Source organism: Lynx canadensis, chromosome B2 (genome assembly GCF_007474595.2).
Source record: "Lynx canadensis isolate LIC74 chromosome B2, mLynCan4.pri.v2, whole genome shotgun sequence".
Classification (NCBI taxonomy): domain Eukaryota; kingdom Metazoa; phylum Chordata; class Mammalia; order Carnivora; family Felidae; genus Lynx; species Lynx canadensis.
The window spans coordinates 147408899-147431616 of record NC_044307.1 but is presented as its reverse complement, the minus strand read 5'-3'; the positions used below and the strand labels follow the sequence as shown (position 1 = coordinate 147431616).

At 38.3% G+C, this 22718-nt stretch overlaps 1 protein-coding gene across 8 annotated transcripts in view; it reads right to left on the bottom strand.

Annotated features, from left to right (window-relative positions):
- The window catches only part of QKI (QKI, KH domain containing RNA binding), a 154348-nt gene that overhangs the window by 7323 nt on the left and 124307 nt on the right, over nucleotides 1-22718 (bottom strand). For 4 of the 8 annotated variants that reach the window (XM_030316753.1, XM_030316757.1, XM_030316758.1 and 1 more), the window contains exons 5-6: nucleotides 2343-2430; nucleotides 661-960 (exon numbers count right to left, since the gene is read on the bottom strand). In XM_030316753.1, the coding sequence (XP_030172613.1) occupies nucleotides 661-960; nucleotides 2343-2430 (388 nt within the window). Of the gene's footprint in view, nucleotides 1-458; nucleotides 465-660; nucleotides 961-2342; nucleotides 2431-22718 lie in introns of all 8 variants that reach the window. The other 4 variants (XM_030316752.1, XM_030316754.1, XM_030316759.1 and 1 more) reach the window with 3 other exon arrangements.

Sequence of the window (22718 nt, the reverse complement as noted above, 5' to 3'; positions counted from 1 at the left end):
ACCACTTTTTGTTCATGTAAAACCAAGCGTTCATAGTATGATCTTAATTTCTGCCTCAAATGTGATCCTAAAACAGTGACTTGGTATTTACTCATCAATTCCATACTGTACTACAGAAAGTAGGAGCTTCTCGTATGTTTAATATTAACTAGAACTTCAACAAAAGAGAAAACCTGAGGAAACCTGAAGAATCCAACCAGTTGACCTGGTCCTTTTCATATTTTTCTAAATATTAGAAAACACACAGACAATAACAACAGTTTTTCAAAGACCTCAAAATATTTTCCCACACGGAATTTTAAAATTTAGCTGACAAATTAAATACATCTCTGAGACGGAAGGACTCTAACTGTGGGCAGCGGAGCCAACGGAGGGGACAGGCCCAACTCAGAATGACCTCACTGTCAATGTCAACCGTGAAAAGTATTTTCTGTTTAACGTGGATCTGAGTTACCAACGAGAATCTGAGCAAACTTAGTAAGATGCAGTTATTTTAAGAGGGGACCATTAAGAGAGGCTGAAATAAAGACAAACTTTAGGCTTCAGTCTTCCTAATGGCAACTTGTCTCGCCTCGCTAAAACGGAGACAACCACTTCCAAGTCTGAGGCACAAATGCTATGCAGAAAACTACTGCTGACCGCACAGGGAGAACAACTTACCTAATACACCACTAGGTTCAATAGGATACTCAAGGATTGATGTAGCTGGCGCCAACGTGTAGGGGTACTCGTAGGGTGTGTAGATTAAACCAGCCTCGGGCCCCGGAGGAACTATTGCAGCAGTTGGGTGAGGAGTTCCGTTTGGCATGACAGCGGTCTGTATTTGTCTGATCAAAGGCATTATGGTAGGGCCAGCTGGCGTAGGAGTACGCAGGGCAGCTGGTGGGAGAACAGGCGCAGGCCCAGTGATAATCCTCGGAGCAGCCTGGGCTGTCGCTGCAAGAGAAAAGGCAAGGGCTGCTACAGTAAGCAAAGAAATGTAGGAGGAAGTACAGAGATAGCAGTATAAAATATGGAAAATGAGAGGGAAGTAGGAAAAAGAAAGGAAAAGCAGGAAAGAAGAAAAATAAAAGGAAATCATTAGTACATGCGCTGATCACACAAAATGCCAAAGCACACCGATCAAATGCAAACGGCTTCCCCTTTCCCAGTGTGATTAAGAATAAATGTGCAAAAATTAACAAGCCACTATAAAAAACAACAACAAAAAGAACGCGACCATTAAAATAGGTTACATTTAGTTCATATATTCGATATATCTATGGTTTTAAGATACCATGAGACTAAAGGTACATGCAAAAGCACATGGAAACACTCGCATTAAAAGAGGTTAAAAAATATTTTGCAATCGGGAGTCCACAGAAATACAGTTTTGGTATACTTCTAGAGTAGCTTAAGTTTCAAATTAAAAGAGGGATTTTTACTGTATTATGCTAGTCAACAAACTACTTTCATACAAATTTCCTGCATCTGTACGAATTCATATAAATTTCCTGCATCTGTACGAATTTAACTTCTTCATAGAGAAAGCAATACGTAAAACGTCCCATTCCTAAATATATGATTGTTAATGACATACTCATTCTCGTGAATAAATTAAAGCCAAGCATTTGTAAAGCAACCGCTTCCGACCCACTAAACTGCCTATGCTCTGGCAAGCTGGCTAGGACTTTAAAATTCTACTTTAAAAAAAAAAAAATAAAAAGCCAGTAATTTAAATAGGAGATTATGTTCCTAAGACATGTCGAGCTTAGATCGCCTCAAAATGAAAAAAAGCAACCCTCTTTAAAGTTTATGAAAGCATGCACAAATATATCGAAAGGAAAAGTGGGGTTGGAAACACTATCACCTACTGCTCTCTGTGAACTCACATATGAAATCAACAGAGAAAAATATTGCAGGAACAAGCAAGCGAGGTAAAAGGACAGAATTCGACAGAAGGGTCACTGCTTTCAGATACGCTCCAAGTCAGCTTTTTTTCAAAGAGAAGTTTTGAAAACTTTCTGTCTTTTGCACCAATGTGACAAAATAAGCTAGAAGCCTGACATGTATACTCAACAGAATAGGAAACGTCCTGAAACTCTCAACTTTGGAAGCTGAAATTTCATCAAAACGAAAACATTTATAAACCCGAAACCTAGACACGCTGGTGGAAGATTAGAAGAGAACGTCCTCAATTCACGAAAGCAGTCAAAGCGGGACTGCAGGTGCCCTATCAAGCGACACGTGTTTCGACTCTTCACTCCGGAGCAGTGTTCATGCGCGGCACCGCCCAGCGGAGCAAGGCCTACGCACGAAAGGGCGGAGACGGCTGTGGCCCTGGACCCCAGTCTCTCGCTTACGTGATTTGACGTTGGCGTCCCTGTAGGTGCCGTTCAGAATCGCGAGCTCCATCAGCTGCATCTTCTTCAGGCTGTCTTCTCCCTCGGCCTGCGCACGGAAAACACAAGAGCAGTGAGAACTGAAGACGCCCGCGGACATCACAGCCGCACCTGCTCCCCAGCCTTGAAACGGGCCGTGCGTGCCTACAGCCGCCTACTTCCACTGGGAAAAGGACAACAAACATACAAACAACCAGGGAACCGAAAGGTGCTGATATACCGACACGCAGGATACTCGCAACTGCCACTACCTACATTCCTACTTGGAAATGTCTTACACGAACTACACGGATTCTATTAAAGTTTCCTTAAAAAGCAATAAGTAACAATGTTAATTAAGATTAAATATGGTGTATTTATTCTCTTTGGCATCTATCATTTTACAGAAGATTCAAAAACTCCAATGTGCTCACTGAAGAGAAAAGAAAACCAATCCATAAAAAACAAACATCCCCGTCCCCAACTGGGATTCTTAAACATATAACATTTGATTGTGGTATTCATGCAAGAGGATGTTGTTTAATTTTCCAAAAAGGAAAATTTAATAAAATCATAACCACAAGAACTTCTAAAATCTGAATACATACTCTTCTCTCTCATGCTCACGACATCCCTCTCTCCCCTCAATTAGTACATACTTAAGTACATCTTCAGGGCCACCATAAGATGCACTGTCCAAGTTACGACACATCTAAATGTAAAAGCTTTCCATCACTATGTGATGGTAACAGGCATAAACCAGGATGGTCTTTGACCATCAAACTGTTTGGCCATCCCACTTAGGGTGGATGTGCCCCACCCTTTCCATTTACTGTTGTCACCCTTGTTCTAGTCGATATTGTTGTTATTACCGAAACTACTACCGTATTACGTTAAGGGTATCTGTTCTTCAAACAATCTATACGATGGTAAGATCAAATGCACAAGAACAACTTTTCTACTTATGTTCCTTAACATTTTCATGTCTTGAAACCCTTTCAAAGTTTCTTACTATCTAAAAATATAAACCAATGGAGCTATCTATGATCTGGGCCCAAACTGTCTTCTCAAGTTAAAGCAATTAATCTTCTACTATTTTGTACATGTTATCTTATGCTACAAATCCCTGGTATGCGTCTCTGTGCATATTCCTATTGCCTCCACCTTGAATGTCCTTCAGGACTCCATTCCATCCCCCTTCTTTCGAAATTCTACTTAATCTCGGCAAACTTCAACCTAAATGCTACCTTCTCAAAGGGCCATCCTTAGATTGTAAGGCTTCTACCTTGGTTTATAGTTTCATGGACATCACCACTACCAAAGTAAACTCCTTGGGAACACAGTCTATTTTTTACTTCTCATTGCCTATATTCATATTCCCATTCACCTTATCCTTTAAGTTATTTTTGCTAGGACATATATTTCTAGATGATTGGTAAGAAAAATTTTTGTTTCCAAACCTCAAATATCTAAATCCTATAGGATAGATATCAGCTACCGTAAAAGAAAGCAGATGAAGGTAGAAATGGAACTATATGCTACTCACATATTTTATGCATTACCTAAGCTTCAGAATATTTAAAAAAGAAAGCAACCCAACGACACATTTTTTCTGACTTGGCTCAGGACAGGAGCAAGGCCAGATGACGAGCTTCTCTGTCCTTTTCTACTGCAATCAATGATACACAAAACTCTGTCCTTGGCACTAAAGCAGCAAAGGGGATACTATCATTTATAGTAAACAGAACTGCCAAAATGGCTTTTAATAAACCACAAAGAATTAAAGAGAAAGATGAGTGAAACCATGATGAAGACAAAGTTTAATGTGTCACCGCCAACTTTTCAAAAACCTACGTTGCAGGAGAAAACAGAGAAGACAGTCTTGAACACTTGTGGAATTACTATTCCTTGACCCCTATGAACTTGTACAAAGATGAATGAGAAAAAAAGTGAAGTAACAGATTTCTTTAAAGCCACAGCAATAACTTTAATGATAAAAATAAGTAAGCACCATCAATGAAAGGGACAAATTAGAAATCCATCATCTAACTCAAACTCCTTAAACTTGTTCCCTGAAAACTAGTAATATTAAAAATTAAAACTCACCAAGTCATTTCAAATTTAAATCTATAGATAACAGAATACCAGAAGTATATAAATTACACTCTAATAAAAAAAAAAATAGGTGTACCTTCAGTGACTTGACTGTGAGAAAATAGTACATGTTTGAAAACGCCAGCAAGTAAGAGGTAGAAATAAAGAGGGAAGAAGTGATGAGACATAATGTCTCATACAGAGAGCTCTGTACAGAGAAGAGGTACTCAAGCACATGTTTTCATTGAACTGTTCCTTTTAGGAAGTGATAGAAGCATACTCATTAGCTGGTGATGCAGTGTCAAACAGAGGAGAAAGGTCACGGAAGAAATACACACGTGTACATTCAGGGTCCATGCATACGTGTGTGTGCCTTTCGCGGGGTGCGGGCTGCTGAAAAGCATACAGTGTCATCAGCAGAGGCCTGCCCCCCTCCCCCCGCACACACCCCGCCCAGGAGGAGAATAAAAACTGGAGCAGCACAGCTTTCACGAGGCAGCAGCAACGGAGTATCCACGGTGACAAGCTGGAGGCCACAGAGACGTACAAGTTACGCATGACAGTGTGCACTCTGGATTACATCACATTATGGCAGGTCCACTAACACTCCCGGCAGAGCACAGAATCTAGCCGGCAAAGCTACAATTTACACCTGGTGGTCTCGCTCCAGAAAGAGCTGCACTCACTCCGGTGTCTTCACCGCTTCTCCCCACGCCGCCCCCCACTCTGTACCCACAGAGCCAGCCCAACGCTGTGTCCTAAGAGTTTGCAGAGTTCATTACAGAATTACTTTCACACAGAAGTGCGATTTCAACCTTCGTGTCCCTGGTTTTGTCGGCGAAACTTGGCACTGTATACCTGCCTGAGTGCTGCTGAAGGTGTAGGCCGTCTCTCAAATTAAGGTCAGAGAAGACAATGTGTTGGTTTCTTAGGTAATTTCACTTAGTCTTTTTCTCTTGTCCAGCGGCCCTGTTCTAGAGCTTCTACCGGCCACGCTTCATGCCAGGAGTTTCCACATGCCATGAGACTTTTCCTCTTCTCTCCAAGACAGAAGCTAACCAAATAGGGCATCCTAAAATCATACATCTTAACGCTAGACGTTTCAAAAGGCATTTTGTAGAACCCTGTTCAGGGATAAACCTTGTATAGAAATGGAACTCTAACTTTTCCTTCTGTAACAAAAGCGTCTGTCTTTAACTAAACCTAAGTCATAAGAGGGTATTTGAGAATGCTGAATCCAAGTGGTCATCTAGAACTTTATAACTTCTCATTTCTCAAGTATTTGCACTGTATTTTAAAATTCCAGGTATAGTTTATATGCAGTGAAATCTTGAGATCTTAAGTGCAACACTCAGTTTTGAGGCATGTACATCAAGACACAGGATGTTTCTATCAATTCGTAAGTTCCCTTGTGCGTCTCTTCTTACTCAAGGTCCTTCCCACCACCCTCTGCCTCCTGAAACCACCGATCTGATTTTTATCACCAGCTTAGTTTTGCCTATCCTAGAATTTTATAAAATGGAATCAAAGAGTATATACTTTGTGTGTCCAACTTCTCTCCCTCAGCATACTTATGGAACTCATCCATACTGTTGTGTTTATCAGTCGTCCGCCTGTTTTGAGAGCTGAGTAGTATTTCATTTATTTACCCATTCTTCTGCAATGGACATTGGGATGTTTCTAGTTTCTGGATGCTGTGAATAAAGCCATTATGAAAATTCTCACAGTAGGTAATTTTGTGACTATAGTTTCCCCACCCCCTGACCATTTCTTAAATACATACCTATCTCTCATATTTAGTATGAAAAACATGTAAAGGTTACTGAAATATTATGAACAACATACCTTTGAAACATAAAAGTTTAAAACTATAACAAACACTTGCTAACTTCTTTACAGGTCCACTGCCCCATATCTAAAACCTGTGGCATCATAAATGTTTTGAGAAATGTTCAGAGTTGTATAAAGATAATATACAAAGGATTACATAACATCCCCAATGGGTCTGGAAGAATACTCCAATAACCCAATGTGTAGCAAACATAACAATACATTAAGTAGGATAAAGACAGAGTATAAACATACTTTTCTGAACTTTTTGGAGTTTGTAATTATGGATGACAGATTATGGGTCTGTATAAATATATATAACTTATACATATATTATAGTAATTTACAGCTATGTTAAAGGGACAGAAATAGGTCGTGGTTAATACTAGATGAGAGTGAACAGGTTCTAGCATTTTAAAGTTGAACGATTTATACATTACCTTATTGAAACTACATATTAGGTTTTCCTCATCTTAACATTTTATGCTTTATACAGATCTATGGCACTGGTACTGTTATCACCCTGAGGTTCAGACAGGCTAGGTACCTTATCCAATGTAACATACGGTCACGCTGCAAAACTGGCTTCCAACCCAGAGTACCTGATCTAAAGTCCTTATCACAACTTTTCCTTTATGTACTGCCTTTCAGTGGAATTATCTTTTCAATTCATCAAAGACCTCACATGAGAAATTAAGAAAATCGTGTTTAGTTGGCAACTTTAAATTGATAAAAGCACACGTTAAAAAAACTCCACAACAATGTAATTACAATAGAGAACCGAAACAAATGTATGAGTATCTCCAAATCATTAAAAATGTGACTAGTACTATCACTTGCCTGTAAGAAAAGCCCAAACTCCCCGGCTTAGCAATCAAGCCACTAAACAACTTCTATAAGCAGCCCTATTTGCAAATATTCTGCATTAGTCAAAATCATCTACCCACTATCCCCTAGAAGCCCACTGTGCTTTTCTGCCTCCAAGGTAGACAAGATCTTGTCTAGAAGCATCCTATGTATGTCTCTTTTGACAGCCCAGATCACTGTCCTCTCCAGAGTACATTCTTTTCGAACCACACCCACCTATAATGGTATCATTTTCCTAAATCTATGTTGCTCCTTTTGGGGGACTTAATCCTATACAGACAGCCATGTACTATCTCCTCTTTTCTATTTTTTCATGTTGTTTTTAGGAAATTTCTCCTGTGACCTGCATCCATAAATTAACCAATAATCAATTACACCAGTCATCTTCTAGACCCCAAAGACTTGCAGAGGTGAACCTGATCCCTGACATTTAAAAAAATTCTTTTCTATAAATTTGCAATAATGAGTAGAAAAGGTTTTGCAAACATAAAAAGTACCTGACTACTTACTTCACTTGGAAAACAAGGGCTGACTAAGAAATGTGTAGAGGGGCGCCTGGGTGGCTCGGTCGGTTAAGCGGCCGACTTCAGCTCAGGTCACGATATCGTGGTCCATGAGTTCGAGCCCCGCGTCGGGCTCTGTGCTGACAGCTCAGAGCCTGGAGCCTGTTTCGGATTCTGTGTCTCCCTCTCTCTGACCCTCCCCCGTTCATGCTCTGTCTCAAAAATAAATAAACGTTAAAAAAAAATTAAAAAAAAAAAAAAGAAATGTGTAGAGAAAAGAGAAAACAGAGTGACCAAAGTTTATAAACAATTTTAATACCAATCATCACCTGTATCTGTTCTGTCAGCTAAAGAAAAGTCTGACAAAGAACATAGTGGACTTAAATATAAATCGAGGATTTTACACAGGAGAGTGACCTAACAGGATTTACCTTTAAAGGCACATTTTGTTATTTTGTGCATGGACTGTTGGGGGCTTGAGGACCATTAGAGACTAGTCACGAGCTTTACTGCAGAGTCCTAGTGACAGAAGATGCACGGGACTAGGACAGAAGTAGTAACAGATGGCAAAAAAACCTGAAAGGACTTGATGGTTGGTCGGATGTAAGGAATGAGGGCTAGGAGACATTAAAGACTAATGTTCAGGCTTTTGGATTTAGCAATCAAGTAGATGCTTTAATGAGACGATAAAGGCTGAGGAAAATGGAATTGAGAGTTCTGTTTAGAAATATTAAGTATGAGAAGGCGAATACTTTGGCTACTTAAACAGGCAAGTGGTGATGTCAGGTAGACACCTGACTATGAATCTGGGGTCTACTTTTTCCAACTTATCCTATAAAGCTAGTAGAAAACTTAACCTCCCACACGACTCTAGAATATTTTCTCCAGGATGATGTAGCAATTACTAAGTTCCAAACTGACCTGCTATGTGTTTTCACTGTTGGGTTTAGGACTCTGTATAGTACGATTTCTTCTTTGCCAGCTGGTTCTGTTAGGTCCACACAAGTGAGATGCACAGTGGAGGACATTAAAACAAGACTGAAGAGCCAGCGGAGAAGGGACGCCCCTTCCTATGCCAGCTGTTCTCAGGCTCCACACTCCCCAACACTTCTAGAACCAGCTTTCTGGCGTCTCACCCATGAGGAGTAACATCAGCCAACCAGTTTATCTACTCCTCTGAGATACTAAGGTTCCATTAACTAGTCTAGAGGCCCCACCCTGTCAGCGCTCTCGGTTCTAGCCCTGCAAGAACTCTCTCAAAGTGCCTGAGATCTAACAAGAGTACCAATCTCTCTCTTCTCTCTCCCAGGCCTGGGGTAAAAGCTGCTTCCTGCAGTTTCTAAATCTGTATTACACCCCGTTCCTTTTTCAAATTTCAATACCTGTCTAACCAATTACTTTATTAATTCTCTCCATTGAACACCCTAGTGTGCTTTTTGTTTTCCTGATACGGGAGTTCACAGAACCTGAATTTCCCAGACTGGCATTTAGGGCCACACCAGCTTCTTCTCCTTTTGTCAACAATCTCATTTTGTGTCAAAACTTAGGTGGACTCCACGATGGTCTACCATTTCTTCAGATTTAAAGGCTCCTCGATTTCACCTTCCGTTCTTTTCCCAGACTTCAATATTCAGTTAACAAGACGGCTAACGGACACCTACCATGGTACAGATACTGTGCTCAGTCCAACGCAAAAAGAATGGTGTTCACAAACTGAAGAGCATGGAAGAAATCCCCAGAATCGTTACAGAAACCCAATACTGAAGAGATGTATCAGAACTCCGTGCTTAAGCGGAGAGGCAAAGACAAGCTAGCATCCTTGCTTCACCTGGGCAATACAGCCTGATTACCTTTTATTAAGTAAGCCCTCAGTTCAAATGATCTGCAGAGAGGACCTTACCGTTTCACTGGAAATTCTGTGGGTCAAAATGTTAGAGATACAGTAAAGGAAGAAAAGTCGTGGCATATGTTTTTCTATTTGCCATTCCATTATGCGACATACTTCCCCTCGATCGTAGTACCTGGTTTGGCAGCAACCGCTTCCCACAGATAACGCAAGATAAGGTAAGAGAAAGCACGAGGCACCGTACTTAGCCAGAGAAGCCAGAAACATTCACACACACACACGCACGCGTGCACATGCACACAGGGGTGCATAAACTGTATTAAACGAAACAGAACTAACAAATTTATCTATTTTTAACTGTAAGATGTTTTTTACAACAAGGTATAAACAGATCTATCAAAAACAGTAACGATCTCAGAAATAAAAAATCGCATCTCATAACAAGCATTTGTTTCTTCCTATGTGAAACACAGTGTGACACAATTTGAGATTTTATTCTTTACAGTAAGCTTAATAACAATGACAAACTTTTGAGAGATCTGCATGATCCACAACTCAGGGGATACACTGGTATCAGTGAAGCCACATAATTATTTTATAGAAAAAAAAAAAGAAGACCTCTGAAATATATAGGTGGACATTATCAGACTGTATGTCTGGGACACTAAAAGGAAGGACCTAAAATTACAAACTGTGAGCTTAGGAGAGCATGACTCTACAGAGGAAGATAAAGAGTAGGTACCTGAAAATGATGGTCTAAAAATCTACTTAGTTGTGGCAGCCTTAAGGGAGAAGTAGGCAAAAATCTGAGAAGTACACAGGTAGTGGCAGTGGTGGCAGGGGGGTGAGTAGGTAAGTGTAGGAGGTTGTAACAAAAGCCTGACGACAAATTCTGAAAATAGGAACATATTAAACATATATACTCGGAATGAGCAATGAGTCTACAGGCAGGAAAAGGAATTATTATTATTATTTTTTTTTTAATTTTTTTTTCAACGTTTTTATTTATTTTTGGGACAGAGAGAGACAGAGCATGAACGGGGGAGGGGCAGAGAGAGAGGGAGACACAGAATCGGAAACAGGCTCCAGGCTCTGAGCCATCAGCCCAGAGCCCGACGCGGGGCTCGAACTCACGGACCGCGAGATCGTGACCTGGCTGAAGTCGGACGCCCAACCGACTGCGCCACCCAGGCGCCCCTATTATTATTATTTTTAAATAGCAATCACATAGTAAAGACCAATCACTTGTCTAGGGATATGAAGAATTAAATGTGGTCCCTGCATTTAAGATTTATCGTCTGGTTTGGATAGAGACCGAAACGTAAAGCGAATTCAGTAAAGTGTAACAGACACTACAAAAGAAGTTTACAGCGGGTGTAGTGGAAAACCAAATAAAAAACTTTGGGAAAAGGATCATGAATCACTTTAAGGATCTGATAACCACAATTCTGTCTAAGACACATGCAGGAGTACATAGGCAAAATGTTACATACAATTTCAGTGGGTTAAATGAGAACTAAGCTCGTCTGTAAGTAGCTGTGATAAAACCGTTAACCCACCCCAAACGGTCTTGACAGACTTCCAGGTAACGCCACAGTATAATGTCAACCTCCTATAGGAATTCTTTCGAGTAACCTGTTTGCACTACGAGATACTTAGGAGATTTCTGAGCCATCAAGTACAGTCTAATAACCTCAAAGTCAAGAGCAGGTAGAAAGCTACCTGGCCCTCAGAGCAATGTCAGGTCACTACGCTGCCGGTTTTACTTCAACTCAAACTATTTTCAGTTGTAGTCATTTTGGTGACTCCTGAGCCCGCTAATTTTGGTTGCTTCCCACCTTAACTTTTTGTCTTTGTTGTTTTGTAAGGTATCTAAAGACGTATCTTTATTGTGAATGGCTAAACCTCTGAACCTCAAATGAAGGCCAAGGGAGAATAAAGCAGAGAAGGAAAAAAGGTAATTTCTTCAAATGTCATCTGCTAGCATTTGACCTCTGTGATGTACAATGACTGCAATGAAGTGTCTGCATTATAATTTTTGTTCTGAGATTGAGACTCTTAACATCTTTTCCTGGTTGGAAAGAAAATTAAGCTAATTAAATATTTTGTTTTTTAAAGGCTGTTTTGGAGATTCGATAAAAGTTCATATTTCAAGCGTTTATAGTTTTTAAATGTTTATTTACTTACTTTGAGACAGCAATAGAGAGCAAGTGGGGGAAGGGCAGAGAGAGAAGGAGACAGAATCCCAAGCAGGCTCCACGCTGTCCGTGCAGAGTCCAACGTGGGGCTCAAACGCACGAATCCACGAAATCGTTACCTGAGCCGAAATCAAGAGTCGGACACTTAACCGACTGACCCACCCAGGCGCCCTGTGTTTCTAATACTTACAGAATTTAATCTTTCTTATCTGATTTAACCCTCTTAACAACTATGTAAGGTATGTAACACAGGCGTTATCTCTCCCATTGGCTGCACTTTTGGGTAAAATTTAACAAAAGATGGGAATTTGTGCCACTTTGTTAATAAACCACTTGAATACTTCTTATGCTTGGCTATCCCACAGCTAGGAAGCTAAGTATGGGTTGGTCAAACTTGAAGAATAAAATAATAACAAACAAAACATGGAATGTAAACAGCACATTCCATTAGGGATGAAGAATATTTCCCTTCTGAAATAAATTGCAAATACTCCCTCATTTCTTAAGTGGGTAAGTATACAGCAATCTAAAAACCTCATTTCCAAGTAGGCATGCAATAAATCAAAAAGTTAAGTACAGGAGATGACTATTAGGAACAGGAGTCCATTTTAGAACTAAACGCTTAGAAACTTTTCCCCTTTACACCAGGAGCAATCGGTGAGCAAACCAGCTGTTATGTCGGGGTACACCATACATCATTTTAGAGGAAAGCAATGAAGAAGTCCTCTTAAGTCCCCTACTTGAGAACTTTGAACCTTATTAACCTTAAACAAGCTATGAGTTTGGGTTTCAGATATTCCTGTGTTCTCTGTGGCTGCAATGTTTACCCTGTACTTGGAGGTGTTTTATAAATATTAACAATCACACCATGTCCAATAAGTATGACAAGAATTAGCCCGTAAGCCTAGTCACATACAATTATCAAGAGAAACAAAAACTGAAAAGCGAAAAAACGGTAAATACCAAGATGGAGCTTCCTGTGAGTCACAGAAGACCTCAAGGCTTGGGTGAACTGTTTACACTGCACACAATGTCAACATGCACATGAGAAGGGACAGGTATGCTCGGGCTGCCAAGGATTTCCCTATGACCCTTGACGAGTTCTATCAGGAAAGGGAGTCACCTACTTCAACAGGTTTCTTTACATACACACCGAACCCATCTATTTTGAAAAAGGTATCGATGACGTAACCCCAAGGTGGGGAGAAAACACTGACTAAGTCTTAAGCTACCAAGGGCAGGATTGTACCTATTTAGTAGGATGCACCCAGGGATTGAAAGCAGAAAATGGTTTAAACAATCTGGACTCACAAGCAAATGGACTTAGGTATTTTCTTTCCAAATCCAGGGGCTTTCACATTGCTTTAATACTGGATTTTAAAATTTACATGTAATCTACTACTCAAGGGAAACAATGTCTTTATTCCCATCTAGATTTTATTATGAACTGGATTTATCCTTTAATAGCTGATAACATAACTTTTTATCTATTTTGATGAAAAATATTTTCTTACTCCCACTTCATTCCAGAAGATGCACACCCTATTAAATTGTGTCCTGAAAGGGTTTTTGCAATGTACATGGTTACACAAAAGTATGGGTATTCATTTTATGGCCTTTTAAATAACTTTGTTTTATTTGGGAAAAAAGAAAAGAAAAACCTAAACAAAACAAAATAATTGCTAATTGAATGGGAACAATACCACGGAGTTCCTTAAATGGAAGCTCAAATTGGGCTTTTTCTCAGGCATTCTCCAGAAAGAGCTGTGATTTCCTCACGAAAATGGATTATCGGCCTAGATTGTACTAATATGCTAGTTCACTAAAAAGGCTACATGCAAGGTAAACTTGCTCTCTCTCTGCCTTGTGATGCTCATTTGACAAGCTGGTCCAGTAACCACACAGATTACAGAGTACAAATACTGCTTCTATTTTGACTCAGTTTTAGTACTTCTTACTGCTTCTATATATTTTATATATATATATATATATATATATATATATATATATATATATGTGTGTGTATGTATAACGTATAAATATATGTGTATATACATATGCATGTACAATATACAGTTTTTAAAAGTTACTTGTACTTACTTCTTTTTATCATGGAAAATATCAAATATATATAAAATCAGCATACTCTTCAATATGTTATATTCCAGTGACAGATTTTATACTTAAAATACTTCAAATTTACAAAAATCAGTAGCTAAACGGGGTTTGTTAACAGAAGCATACTTCAGAAACTGCTGTACTGCATTTGTTTAATTCAGGAACACCTACAAAAGATGAAGCTGAATGGCTCAAAGACATTTTAATTGGCTTTAACTATGATCATTATCAAATCTAAGACTCATCACTTGGTTTTTAAACTCCAGGAGAAACGGCTCTTTGCTTCCGCAAGTTCTAGGGCTTTGGTGCTGTATGACTGGCGGTGGCACAAGTCTTAGCACTGCTATCCACATACAGTCGAACGCTGGTAATTCTCCTCACAGATGAGTTTTCATGGCAATAAATGAAATTAGAAAGCAATGAATTAGAGAATAACACACGTACTGCCTAGCCACCGTTCATTTAAAATGGGACCGGCGTTCCAGGGGTAAGCAGTCTTTTGTTGGGATGGTTGGTGCTTTAAAGAGTTGGTATGATTGTTGAAGAAACAATTTACTGGTGGTATGAAGAAAGGCAACGTCTCTGGTTCCAGAGTTAGAAGTAATTCAACGCTGTCTGAAGGGATCTCTCCCGGTTATAATTTGGTTTTATAGCATTAGATATATAGCTTTTTAAACCATCTGGTTACTGAAATTCCTACAGGAAAAAGTAACTTTGTTACTGGGAGTTTGAAATTTCTAATTTCTCATGAAAAACTTTTTTAATAAATTAAAAGATTTTTACAACCAGCGTTTGGCTGCACACTTGTTCATTTGTTGCAGAACAGACTGGATACTTTAATTTCATAACAACAACAACAACAAAATAAACTATACTAGTAGGTTCCCAGTATATATAAAACACAAGTAAGTATCTGTTCAGTGAATATACGCAGAGGCTTAAAACACCTGTTAAAAGAGTTATGTGTTCAACTGAAACAGAACTTTTTCTTTAATACGCTTTGTATTTGCTGGTTGGTCTTTCACTGGTAATTTTAAATTGTTCAATGCTCTAGAGTACTAAGAGAAATCTTTCTTGTGGCTTCTCCTGAGCCCTTTCCCTTCTTAGCTCCTACTGATGAACAAATAACCACAGAGTGCGCTGGGAACTGCAAGGTATATCATATGGGGGGAGGGTAAGAGAGAAACGACACAAAACAAATCTGGGAAAGTGGGTATGCACCAGGTGAAGATGGGGTACACATGCCATGTTAACTAGTTTGCATTTTTACCATGCAGTGACAGAAAGCCATGGCAAATGTGAATCAGGAATGTAATACTTCTTACATTAAAAAAATAACTTTGGCTGCAACTATGAGGGAGAACCAACTGACCTAGGACAATAGTGGAAACAGAAAAGTCAGCTGCTATTAAGAGGCAGAATCAGAACTTGGTAAGTGGGATGGATAAGAGTGAGAGCAGAGGGGGACAGAGGTGGAATTAAGGATGTATGACATCCAGGTAATGGATGTCATTCAAATGAGAAAACAATGGAGGGACTCCTGTATGAGAAGGGCAGAAAGGATGTGATGTTACTTTGGGAAATTTTGTTTGAATGCCCGTAAATCATCCAAAGAAGGTGCCAACTGGATTGGGAAGATCTGGAACTAAAGAGGAGAGGCATACTGAAGAACGATCACCATGGCAGTGGTTCCTGGAGACAGATGAGACTGCCCAAAAAGAACAAACTGGAGTACAAGATCACTCTGGAAAGTCTCTACCTCCAGTGACAGCACGACATTTCTGAAGTGCAAGCATCAAGTGACCGAATAACTGGGAAATGCATTAACTTTGCCCTAGTCTCATTTTTATATTACTAAATCTCTACCTCCATGTGTACTGAAGTCTTGCTTCTAGCCTAGTAAATAGTAGTCCTCAATAGAAGTTTGTGAAGTGAATTGCTTTTGACAGTCATTAAATCAGTTTTTTTACTCTCCACAAGTATACTATAATTCCACAGATGCTAAATTCAGTAATCAAAGTCTTTTATTTAAACAGAGCATACTGCTATCCCTCACAAGTGAATTCATAAAATAAATCAGTATCATAAAGGAAGCTAATTCATGAATCTGCTAACTTGCTCAGAGATATATTCTACAAAGCCTTTTAACAAAAATAAGTTAATGCCGTATCAGTTTAAAAGCATAACTTTAAAAACAACTCACTTCATACTTTATATTTGATTTATACATTAAAGATTAATTTTTCTCCCTAAAAAGGCATTAAAGGTTAAGAATTTAAAAAAACCCCAAAACCAAAAATCCTATCCTCTTATGCAAATAGGCAATACAGGCTTCAGTGTAATGTCCATAAAGGAGAAGTCTTATTTTTGTCACTTTTGAAATTAAATTTTAAAAATTTAGTTATCAAAAACACAGAAGAAAATCAAGCTGTATATGACAAGCTACCAAATTAAGTTTACCTGAAACGGTATTAATATAATATTAAAACGCTCATCCGACTCACTGAAATACGATGGAAAGTCTCACAACGGTAACATCTGAAAAATTTTACTTACGTATAACACTCAAACATTTGAAATAAGAGGAATATAAGGGTTTAAAAAGATACAAGTTGGGGCGCTTGGGTGGCTCAGTCGGTTGCGCGTCCGACTTCAGCTCAGGTCACGATCTCACCGTCCGTGAGTTCGAGCCCCGCGTCGGGCTCTGGGCTGATGGCTCAGAGCCTGGAGCCTGCTTCCGATTCTGTGTCTCCCTCTCTCTCTGCCCCTCCCCCGTTCATGCTCTGTCTCTGTCTCAAAAATAAATAAACGTGAAAAAAATTAAAAAAAAATAAAAATAAATAAAAATAAGAAGATACAAGTTAATAAAATAAAGGGTACTTGATTTTCTTAGCTTTTCTGCCAATTCAAGTTCCATGTACATTAACAGAAAGTGAATGGAACACAAATGCTTCTTCACCTGTATATAAGGAACACGATGCTACTTACCAACCATCAGAAGGGCATGCAAACAAATTAAAGGGATGTATGAAAATAACTGAACTAAAAAAGATACATCGAGAAATCACCTATTTTTCTATTAAATAATTTTACATCTTTAATAAAAACAATATAGTAAATTAACTTTACAGAATACCATACATTTAGTAAGGACATTAAGAAAGAAGAAAAAAAACTAAAATGCATGATCCCAACCAGCATTATTTACTTATGGGATAGAAAAAACATCAATAGTTAAGAATAAACAGGTTCTAGCAAGTGTAAAATACGTTACATAAGAAGTTCAACATGCAAATTCTGAGGGATGCGTGGAATACAAGATTAAAATGGAAGGACTTATATAAGTCCTTATATAAACTATATCAGTCTTCTATAAACTATAAAAAACTTTGCAGAGAATAAACACATACTACCCTATTATCCTATGTCCAGAATCCCTTGTTTTATATTTAGAGTTATAACCTTAGAGTTATAAGCTTATCTAAACTATCAACCACATTTTTTGTGTGTTTAGAGAAGCCACTCCTTAATGAATCCTTATAATAATGACCAGGAGGATGTTTTTCATACAGAGTCTATATTTGTGATGGCTTGTGCACAGCTACCCTACCCAAGACATATTTTACTGTTACTGCCAAGGAGCTTCGTCAAAATGAAGCTCCAAGTTTGGGGAAAAGCCCTTCTGTTCATTTTACAAGGGCTGACCGACTGTCGGACAACACGAGAGCTGGACAGAGAGTAAAGAGATTTCAATATAGCTCCTCAGTGATTTGTGACAGTGAATGAAGTCCTAAAACCTCCACCGTATCACACGCCTTAATCTGTCCATATGAATGGCTATCCAAACAAAGATAGAGTACTTTCGATTCTTTGTGAAAATTCTGGTTGGAATTGTGGCTGCCCTAATGCAGAGTAGGCGGTGGGGTATAAAAAGACACTGATGTAGAATCCAGTTAAATTCTATGCAGTACTCTCCCTCTCTGTAAGAAGCAATTAACCGGTACATTTCAACTTCCGCAAGTGCGTCCCTCACCACGTTTCTGAAAGCAGTACGCACCCATTTGCATCAGAGTACCTTACAAAGAGCACATAGAAGGCCATTCTGATTCCAGTTCTAGATCCCTGGGAAGGACTTCTGGGATGGTCTTTCTAGTCTAAATTTAAATGAGACTTCTGAAAGTCTTAGCTGCTGCTGGGTTAAGGTTTATTAATTTATTAATTAAGGTTCAACGATAATCTCAGAACTAGAGATTGTAATCAGACTACTTTGATGTATAATTATACTTTATGAAGATTAATATATAAACAAAAATATATTTGCTGTACTTTAAAAAATACAATGTATATTTTCTTATCTGAATTAAACAACAGTCCTGCATACCTGTATCTCCCTGTGAAACTTTTTTACAAGATGCATCAATATTTTCAGACCACTAAGATAGCAACCACCAAATCGTTACCTTCCTTATGAAAGCAAAGGGGCTTGAAAATGTTAACTGACTTCCACAAAGACCTGACTTACTGCGTGAGAATATTTTAGTTTCAAAATTTTAAACACTTAAATTTCACTGTTTGTCTTTCTGGAGGCCAGATACAAACCACCAATGCAAGAACTATTATCATTACTGATATCTTGAGGACAAGTAAGGTTATATACAAGCATAAGTGATGTTCATCACCTTAGGCATTTAAGGGAGCATTTTCTCACTAAAAAGTAATTATACTAAAACTCCGTTTTTGAGAGAGAGAAGAGAGCTGAAGGTCTCTCTGAAAGTATTTCCATGCAAATTGAATAATCCAGTTTGTAAGTTTGAATACCTTATTTGTTTTCCAAAAAAAGCTTTAAATGTTCATCTTCCTTGTAAGACAGATATGACAAGTGTAAAGATATATGTTTATTACATGCACTGAGCAAAATTAAAGTTAATACCAGGTCAATGTTCATTAAAACAAAACCATCATTTTAAGAGCATTATTTAAAAATACATTTAATTTAGGAAGGGAAATTTATGTCTAGAGTTGTCACTTTCTTTTTCCTCGAGAGATCTGGAACGAAATACCTTTCCTTAAATGTGCTTACTGTACTTTATTTACTGAAGAGACAAGCCTTAATAGGTGGATCGTCTGCATGACAGCACGGATCAACTCATTCTCATTAAGAACTGAAGAAGCTCTCAGCCTTCTATACATCCTGCCTATATGAGAGGCAGCAAGGACTGGCTCCTTTCAAACCTGTAATTTATGAGTTTATTCAAACCTGCCAAATTGCTTTAAGTAAACGCCTCTCACATTTGAAAATTCCCATGGCAACTCATTTTAGTTTGGCAGACAAGCAGACCCAAATTCAATCCTTTTATCCTGCAGCTAAACCATTACAATAGTAATTCTGCTCTGACACTCTGAAGAGACTACTAATTACTGTACTCTGGGTCCCTAGACAGATTTTCCATTCAGATTAAAATGGTTGTTCATGGCAGAAAACAGTAGCAACACCTTTCTTTACATGAGAGAGATGCTCTCTCGAATTACAGCTCTATCAAGGGGCAAGTGCATCACAGCTAGATGTCTTTAAATGTATCTTTTAATACCTTACCTTCTTTCCCAATAAAACGAAAAAGAGGAGAATAGTACCATAGATTTGAACGACTGATACTATGATCAAGAACTAAATGCAGTACCATCCGTTCATTAACAATCCAGTTAAAAACCTTTAACTCCAAGGTAAGACTCCATCTCTAGAGGCATTATCATTCTTCCTATCTTATTCTTTAACTCTTTTCATCTATTTTCAGGTTATAATCAATACACAGTTAACTATTAGTTAACAGCATTAGAAAGGAGAGAATCTTCAGGCAACATGAAAAGCAAACTTTAAAAAAACTGTATTTTGTGATGGATCCTTTCTTTCTACCACTCTCCCAAATTTTGAGAACATCTGAGTTTTTTAAAAACTGTATTAAAACTACTTTTGATAATTTTTTTTTCAATTTCCTAGTAGCCCCTGAAATAACTGAAGCAACTTTAAATTTCAAAACCCCCATCTGGAAATTCGGCAGCATCTATAATCTAGTAGATCAGTTATTTAGTTTAACATTATTGAGCTCTATGCATATGACCGCCTTCGTAAAAGAGTAAAACAAGCTGTATCTCTACAACTGACTAATGTTCAAATTCTCAAATACCTACAAGCAAACTTAAAAAGTAAGAGAACAAACACCAGACACAACCACCCCCAGCACAGGGCTAAAACGCGCAAGGAAGACTGTGCCTTGTCTGGGAGCAGGGGCACCGTGTGCGCCACACCGTCTTCACGTGAGGCGACGGAAACTGCAGCTGCCTGAGGAGACTTCATTTCTCTAGTAAAGCTTAGTGCTGCTCATTTCGTTTAGTCTTTCCAGTTCAGTGTTTGACTTCTTCAACAGAAGTCTTTACCTGTTCCTATGGAAGGGCAGGAAAATTCAGGTGAGAAAAGGATCACTATGTTCCTCACTCACCTCTACATTCTCAGTCTTCATAACATTAAGTCCAGCACAATATCCCCCCAACTTGCACTATGTTTTTTAGGTCCCTTCAGTGAAGAAGACTAGGAAACATCACAGGATATGTATCCATACAAAGTCTTAGCTAATGATAAGAGAAATGGTATTATTTATTATTTCCCAACTAACTGGAATGAGAATTAATTGAAAGCGGGATGGTATCTGTTGGCTGAGATAACAGATGTATTCCTATAGTGAGAGGGGGAGAGAAAAAACAGAGACTTTTATACATTTATGAAGTCACTTTTTGGTAACATTAACAGATGGTTTCATCATCTTCTTATGCCACTGTTACCAAAAGCCTGTAATACAAGACTGTGGACCAGCAATGACAGTACATTTTGTAGGCAGGGAACAGAATCACTTTCTTTTTGTATGGTGCCTCTTGAGAGCAGAAGTGAAGCTTATAATTGACACAGCCATGATGCAGAGGTAACCAGTCCATATAACATAAAAAAAAAAAAAAAAAAAAAAACCCAAGAGGAAGAAAGAGGAACAAATGTCTTAAACTTTCATGTAACTAAAATCATACTTTTTACCTTTCTAAAGTCCATCCAAGGCCAAATAAGCGGGAACAGTCCAATGTTACAAATAAGAGAATAAAGGCTCCAAGTTTAAGTGACAGTCCCTGACCATGCATAATGTGTGCAACGCTCCCACATTTGTCACCACCTTTAATGACATGGCATACAAATATACTGATTCTGTCTCTAGGAGTCCTGTGTCTGAAAGTTCCAGCTCAAGCCTCACCTACCTACGTGAAGTCTTCTTCCCCTAAGTATCCAGTCAACTGTGATGTCTTCTTGTAAATTCAGTTAACTAAAATCTTCTAAAACACTGACTGCCACCTAAGTACTGCTTGGTACTATCTCGCTAGAAAACGTGCTACATGAAATAGCTGACATTTTGGGCAAAAAACACAAAGACTTCAAAGTTAAGGCAAGGGGGAAGTTGCCATTATATAAAACATAGAATGAAATCTTTTAAAGATGACAAACCTCGTTCACACAGGTTGTGTGAGCCATACATACACATATACATACATACACAGGTACACATGTGCCTATATACTGAATTAGTTTGTTATTTCATTGTTTTCAAGGAGAAATATTATGCGTATTTTCACAATGACTGATTGAAGATTTCCAGTAATTCACAAAAGTGGGGAAAAATGGGTAAGAATAGGAGAAAATCTAAACATTTTCAATCACCTTCCTCTAAACAACATTTACAGAACACATACCAAACTCCTGCAAAATATACACGTTTTTAAGTATATGTGGGATATTCATCAAAACAGACCATATGCTGGACTATAAAAAGTCCTAATTAGATTCAGAAAGACTGCAATCTTATGGAATACATTCTCTAAGAAGAAAAACTTAAACTAGAAATCAGTGAGACCAATAAAAAAAGTACCAAAAACTTGGAAACATCTGAAAATAACCCATAGGTCAAATTAGAAATTATAAAGAAAATTAAAAAACATTTTGAACTGAATGTAATGAAAATACAATGTAACATTATTTTGTGGAAGCAGCTAAAGCATTATAGAGAGAAATTTGTATCTTTAAAAGACAGTACAAAGTAGAACAGAGAAAAGCCAATAAACCCAAAAGTTGGTCCTTAGAAAAGATAAATAAAATTAATAAAGCTCTAGAGCTAGACGATGAAGAAAAGTAGAAAGAAGTCACAAATTGCTTAACATCATGAATAAAAGAAAGAACACTACCACAGACCCTATAGACTTTAAAAAGATAAAAAGGGAATATTATGAAAAATTTCATGACAAAACATTAACAACTCAGATGATGAGGACAATAAAATTCCTTGCAAAATACAAAAACAAGAAAGAAAAAATCTGACAAGTTTCATATTTACGAATAAAACTGAATTTGTAAATAAAAGCCTTCCCACAAAATCTAGGGGCGCAGGGAGAACACGCCACAGATTAGAATGACTGATAAAGAATTTACTCCCAAAATATATAAAGAATTGTTAGAACAGTAACAACAAAAAAGACAAACCGATAAAAAGACTGAAACAGACACTTCTTCAAAGAAGATACATGATGGGGCGCCTGGGTGGCGCAGTCAGTTGAGCGTCCGACTTCAGCCAGGTCACGATCTCGCGGTCCGTGAGTTCGAGCCCCGCGTCGGGCTCTGGGCTGATGGCTCAGAGCCTGGAGCCTGTTTCCGGTTCTCTGTCTCCCTCTCTCTCTGCCCCTCCCCCATTCATGCTCTGTCTCTCTCTGTCCCAAAAATAAATAAACGTAAAAAAAAAAAAAAAATTAAAAAAAAAAAAAAAAAAGAAGATACATGAATTGTCAAGATGCACATGGAATGATGCTTGAGATCACCTGT